The following is a 6371-nucleotide window of genomic DNA, read 5'->3' as shown; positions in this document are numbered from 1 at the left end:
TGATGCTCCGTTTGAACTGCAGAAGATTGTCTTGACCATGTCTACATGCCTAAATGCACTGAGTTGCCGCCATGTCATTGGCTGCTTAGAAATTGTTAACAAGCAATTGGACAGGTGTACCTAATAAGTGGCCAGTGAGTGTACATGCTTGGTGTGAGGGATTGCCTTTGAATCAATGAGTCGATGCAATCAACTGGTTTTCCATAGATAGAAAACTTAAAATCTATTTGATTGTATGATGTGGTTGAATTTGTCTCTGTAAAGTGCCTTATGATGACATGTGTTATAAATTGGAGCTATATAAATAAATTGAATTGAAATTGAATTTTGAATTCTTGAGATTTCTTTTGTCTTAGCTCTAGTTTTTGTCACTCTTTGTTGCTCTCATTGCCTCCTACTGTCTCTCAGCTTTCCTTCCAGGTCTCTCCGTCCACACCTGCTCCCAGTGCACACCATTAAACTAATTCACGATTACCTTTTTTGCACCTTCATCATGTGCCACAGCATTTTTTAATGTTTTAGTTCACAGCAGCCATCGGTTTTAGTGAACATGTTAATCATAAATAAGTTCACATGGGGCGGACCAAACCAGTTGGTGATGCAGCAGATTTTGCATTAATTTAATCAGTATATAAGGTCATGAGAAAACAAACTGCAAAAAAATGTATTGTTTATACAGTGAATTAATAGTAAAGGAATAAGGGAAGCAAAGGTAATATTCAGAAATGGGTAAATTAAAAATCATAATTTTCCATTGAACCAATGCAACAGAATTTTTTTTTTTTTACTGATGATTAGGGACGCCAAAAAGCCTACTGTAATATGTAAAAAGTGGGAAATTCCTCATCTAACAAAACCACCATATATTCCAATTCACACTTGACTAAACAGAAGGATGTGAGTTGTGTTGCAAACTATTTCTAACCCCTTTTAATTCATCTTCCTAGTTTAAATTTAAAAAATTATCTTCAAGAGGTAACCCCCTAATGGTGATAAAGTATAACAGAAAACGTTTACCTTAATACATTTAAGCCAGACAGAAACCAGATTTCCCTGTTTATTGCAGGAAATATTAGCTGTTTAAAACCAGTGTTTGAATTATATTCATCCTTAGATCCTTTAAAAATATGCTTTGCACACAAAAAATCACAACAACAGCATATCTAAAGTCAAAATCCCAGATCCCGGAACCCTTTGTAAAAGCAGCAGCATTGGTGAGCAACTTGGTGTAGGCCTTTAAAGATTATACTGTATTTTCATGAAGGTGTTTGCAGCTTTCAAGCAAAAATGTATGGAACAGAGTACATCCAGAATACAATGGGCCTTATTGCATTTGTTTGGCCATTTTTAGCAACAAAATATCACAGCACACAAGCTATTTAGCAAAACTAAAACAAACAGAATTTAGGTCATCTTTGTGTGTTCGGAGCGACTGCTGGGTTAATGCTACCAGGATGTCTGGTTGCAGTTGGTGTTCAAGAACTTTGGTTTAAAACAACTTCTCAGTTGTCAGTTCTTTCTTTTTGTGCAGTTCCTGAGTGATTAACTCAGAGCTGTAACACGATAATCCATGTTTCTCTTCTGGCATCTACCTGCTGAGCACATTTCCCTCTGGATGAGTGTCAGCTCAGCTTCTCCCAACACTTATGTCCTTCATTTAACTAAGGCTGCACAGTTACATTTTTTTTTCATTTACAGGTCTAAATAATATCAGCCTTATCTGTACATATTCACACCACTTATGCCAATCAAATATGGATTTTAAGGTGTTAAAAGGACTTCATTTCACATCAAATCAACATTAATTAAGTGGTTTTAAATAACACAATGTCTATGCAAAAATAAAAAAGTAAACATGTCTTTCAACCAAAAACTCAGTTTTATTGATTTCCTAGTTTAAATTGAACAAGTGGGCAACCCCAACAAGAAGTTTGTCATTTCTTTTTTAAATAATCTACATTTACAATAACGTTTCAATAAACTTCTCCTAAGGGACATTTATTACATTTGTTTACATGTTTTTTTTTATTGCAGTTTACAAGAAGAAAGTAACAGTAGTGCTTATTGTATTGCTACATTTTCCATTTCCTAAAATTTTCTTCTAACAATATCCACAATTCCTTATTAAGAGCTTTTGATAGTTACCTTGGGAGAACAGAGAACACAAGGCAGACCAGACAAATATACTGTTAAGTCCAAAACGACCCAAAGATGTGACGTTTTTGGTTTCTGTAGTTGTTAGTCTTTGCATACATCTACTTATCAGTGTAAGTGGTCCTGTAAATGTCCTTTGCTGGTGTCTTTTCTCCTACTGTTTCCTTTCTTCCAGTGCTGTATCTGGCAAAGATGGTCCTTTTTTTGTGTCCCAACATTAGAAGGACCTGGACAGAAGTCATAAATGAGTAGCAGACCTGGTTTGCTCACAGTGTGAAAGTTACTCCAAGAAGGACACTGAAAGCTTCTAGCTGTGCGTTACAGTTGAGAAAATGAAGATGATCACATGCAGACCTTTCAACAAAAGTGTTTACTTATGTGTGCTCTGGAAAATTTCTGTCACAATAGCTGTTTGAGGAGAGTCCACAATTGTCTGGGATTCATTAAGAGTTCAGTGTTGGTTCAATATCTTCACTCAGTAAAAAAAACAAACTGCAGTACACGTATTTCTGAACCAGTCTAACTGCATTGTATACAGAACACAAAAACAAATACTGATATCTGCAAAGTGCAAATTTCTTCTTTAGAAATTCCTGTGTATATCACTTCTATCTTAAGACAAAAATGTAATTTCCTATATTCCCCTCCGTTGCCTCTTTAGTTCTTTTTTGTGTCCCATTGAGGCAAATATAAGTCAACTGTTAAAAAGTAACCAAGTTGCAACAACATAGAATCATCTGCAAATTGTGTGAGCCACAAGAGCAGAACTACATTGGTGCAATCTACCCTGACAGCTATGTTATGAGTCTAGCAAATTTCAGATGCATCTACTACACTAAAAAGAGAATGCAGTGCTAACATAAATGATTTTCTTCAGTTGCAACAAGAAATTGAATTGACTTCACTCAACTCAATCTATTAAATTAAAGGAATAAACCTGCATAACTTTAATTCAATCCCTTCAATCAGTTGAAGCAGTTTCTTTAAGTTAGAGCTGCATTTTTGTTGTAGCTTATACATCTAATTCTGTGTAACTCATAATTGCTGAAAATTTGTAATGAAGAGGGATGAACATAAAAAAAGAGGTAGGGTTTTGATTCTGCCACATTGGATGCTAACAGTGCCTTCCCCAATATATTTATACCCCTTGAGCTTGTTTTTAGTTCCTTAAGGTCCTTAAGATTTTTTGTCCTTAAGATTTATTGCTAAAAGCACCTCAAGTAGGAGGAAAAGATGTTCTACATTCTGAAAAAGATTGGTGAATTTGTATTCAGACCTGTTTTCCCCTCCACCCCCAAAGAGTACAACCAACTACCTTAACAGCATTAATTATTGGGAACATGAGCTAAAAAGTGGCACCATGACGACTCACTGATCAAATTTAGTTGGATTTTATTTAGCTTTTTGGGTATATATGATGACTTTGCTTTAAAAAAAAAGTTAAAAGTATTGTGTCACTTAAACAAATTGGTCACAATACATCAACACAATGTGGTTACTTCTCCCATAAATCTAATTGAAACTGAAGGTTTAGGTTTTTGCAGAAGGATTACCTCACAGGTTCGTTTTTGACATTGCCTTCTGTGGGTTGCTAAGGAAGTCAACTTACCATGTGAGTTGTTTAGTGTTTTTCACACTGCTTCAATGAACTTTAAATCTGGGTTTGGAGATACAAGGTAGGCTCCCGTGTGGTGTTCAATGTATTTCCCCTGAAATATTCTGTTTCCCTAACTTTCTTAGCGTTACATTTTAATTTTGGATACCCAGTACAGAGACCGGAGAGAAAGTCTTGGTGTAAATTTAAGTGTGCCATCTCACAGAACACTGTTCATTGTGGTAAAGCTGAAAACCTACCAAGAAATGCCCCTCACTCAAACTGAAAGGATGGACAAAGAGATCATTAATCAGAGATTGAAAGAAGAAGCTAATGGTAACTTCGTAGCAGCTTTGAAGGAATTATTCTTTCATCGGAACATACACTATAAAGCCAAAAGTATTTGCTCACCCATTGAAATTACTGGAACCAGTTATCCCAATAATTCCATGGCCAAAGGTGTATAAAATCAATCACCTAGGCATGCAGACTGTTGTTACAAACATCGGTGAAAGAATGGTTTGATCTCAGGAGCTAATTGTAAACCAGCTTGGAACTGTGACAGAATGCCACCTTTGCAACAAATCCAGCCATGAAATTTCCTCTTCTAAATGTCCCACAGTCAACTGAATGATAAGAAAATATATGTGTTTGAGAATGACAGCAACACAGCCAGAAAGTGGTAGGCCGTATAAGGGGACAGAATGGGGTCAGAGGAATGGGTTTCCAGCTCACAGGGTAAGGGTCTCTCTTAGCAATCCACAGAAGGTACTATTTCTTAAGACATAATAGAAAATCTGTTCAATATTGCTAAATGCAGGGCAATCCTTGGAGGAAAAAAAATATTAGATATTGGAGGCTGCAAAAACTGGAAACTGGAATGGAGGTTCATTTTCCAGGAGAATGAGTGCCTGTGGTGATGGAAGTTAAAACTACATCTGATTGAAAATATATGTTAAGACTTGTTAACTGCTGTTCACAGACACCAGCCATGCAACTGACCCAGATTTGGGCTTTCTTTGCAAGAGCAATAGTAATTGTAATAATATTTAGAAGATTTATGAAGACCTGTAGTTTGCAGCTTTAAATGCAGCAAACACGACTCCAGAAAATCATACTTAGAGGGTCTGAACACAAAAGAAAACACTGCTTTCTCAGATTTTTTATTTTTGGGTCTGTATTTTGTGGACTTTGAGTTGAATCAATAAATTAAAATCCCACAAAAAAAGTAAATAAAAAACCATTCAAGGAGAATAAATACATTTTGAAGGCACTGTATAGCTACTGTTGACATTTAAATGCAGACTTTAAATACTTGAAGAAGTCCTCTTTAAATTGTCGACTCGTGGATTTGGATCACCATCTGGTACCCAAGTAATGAAGGGAAACCAGAGAGGATAGAAACATCTAAACACAATGAGGAGAAATATTTATATTTCATATAAATAAAAATAAAATGTACAGCCAGACCAGCCAGTTTGGCTATCAATGGCACATGGTTGCCTCCAGTTCACAGTGTGCTTCTTCCTGATTCAGGTTTATTCCCCTTACTGTTAGTAAGGAGTGAAGAGTATGGGCCCATGTGTGGTGCGGATGGGACCAGGGGCAGGCCTCAGCAAGCTGAGTGGTGTTCCCTGTAGCAGGTGTGTATGAGGATGGGAGGTCAGTCCAGGAGGGCGCAGGGCCAGCTGATTGGATGAAGCTGCTGCTGCCATCGCTGCTGCGACAGCCAAAGGATTTGGTAAAAGCCCAGGTCCTAGGGATTTTGGAAGTTCCTTTGAGAGAATTGAGAAAAAATAAGACTGTTGCTGCATTGCAACATAAACCCTAGTCAGCAGCCAAAACATGGGGGGGGGGGGCAAACACCTACCATAAAGTCTGTGCGCTTCTTGTGCCGACTGAGAAGAGGATTAGGTTTACCTGCAACCCCATCTCGATGCCTTCTGCTCGATATATGCTGTAGCATAAAAGGATGAGCAACAAGTATAAGGTTATGGCAAGCAATTTCTGCATTGGGCTTCACTGCATATTTTTACCTGTTTAAGCTGCAGCTCAGAGTTGACTCTGACATTGCATATCTCACAGTGGAAGGTGCGTTCCTGAGTGTTTGGATCAGAGGAGAGCTCGCCTCCCTGCTCAGGGCTGGGTTTAGGACCCAAACGTGGATACGCTTTAATGGGTCCCAGTCCACTTCGAGCTTCCAGGATTGTTCTATGTTTGGTTCCTGAGAACAGCAGAGGACCAGCATAATTTTATCTTATTTTTTATTCTTTTTGGGGGCAAGAATCATCTGGTTTTGCATAATAATGTCAGAGAAGTTAGAATTCCTTACAGCAGCTCACTCAAAAGTCCTTAAATACATATACCTTTAATTGCAGCTTACTGAAAGATCTGTTATGTTCATTTAGTGAGTGAGGGGAAAATATCAAATCAGTATTGCAGGTGCACATTAATTTGCACCTCAAACAATGGAGTTAAATTCTACAATTTCTACCTAGAATTGATCAACATGTTCAGCGACTTTTGATTAATTGATAATGTCTTTATTTTTGTCCTCAAAAACACAACACTGCCAGAAAACTAAAACTAAAAAGACATAAAATTTTAATGAAACTAAAAAGTT

General features: G+C 37.2%; 1 protein-coding gene across 4 annotated transcripts in view; it reads right to left on the bottom strand.

The window, feature by feature from the left end:
* Positions 1 to 1860: 1860 nt before the first annotated feature.
* The window catches only part of LOC119776656 (zinc finger protein 385A-like), a 63701-nt gene continuing 59190 nt past the window's right edge, over positions 1861 to 6371 (bottom strand). For 3 of the 4 annotated variants that reach the window (XM_038275205.1, XM_038275207.1, XM_038275208.1), the window contains 3 exons: positions 5785 to 5972; positions 5619 to 5705; positions 1861 to 5523 (listed from right to left, as the gene is read on the bottom strand). In XM_038275205.1, the coding sequence (XP_038131133.1) occupies positions 5302 to 5523; positions 5619 to 5705; positions 5785 to 5972 (497 nt within the window). In that variant the 3' untranslated portion in view covers positions 1861 to 5301. The remainder of the gene's footprint in view (positions 5524 to 5618; positions 5706 to 5784; positions 5973 to 6371) is intronic. The other variant, XM_038275206.1, reaches the window with a different exon arrangement.

Source organism: Cyprinodon tularosa, unplaced genomic scaffold (genome assembly GCF_016077235.1).
Source record: "Cyprinodon tularosa strain WSP-4 unplaced genomic scaffold, ASM1607723v1 ctg95, whole genome shotgun sequence".
NCBI classification, from domain to species: domain Eukaryota; kingdom Metazoa; phylum Chordata; class Actinopteri; order Cyprinodontiformes; family Cyprinodontidae; genus Cyprinodon; species Cyprinodon tularosa.
Note: the sequence above shows the minus strand (reverse complement) of the source record. Positions and strands in the feature narration are given on the sequence as shown.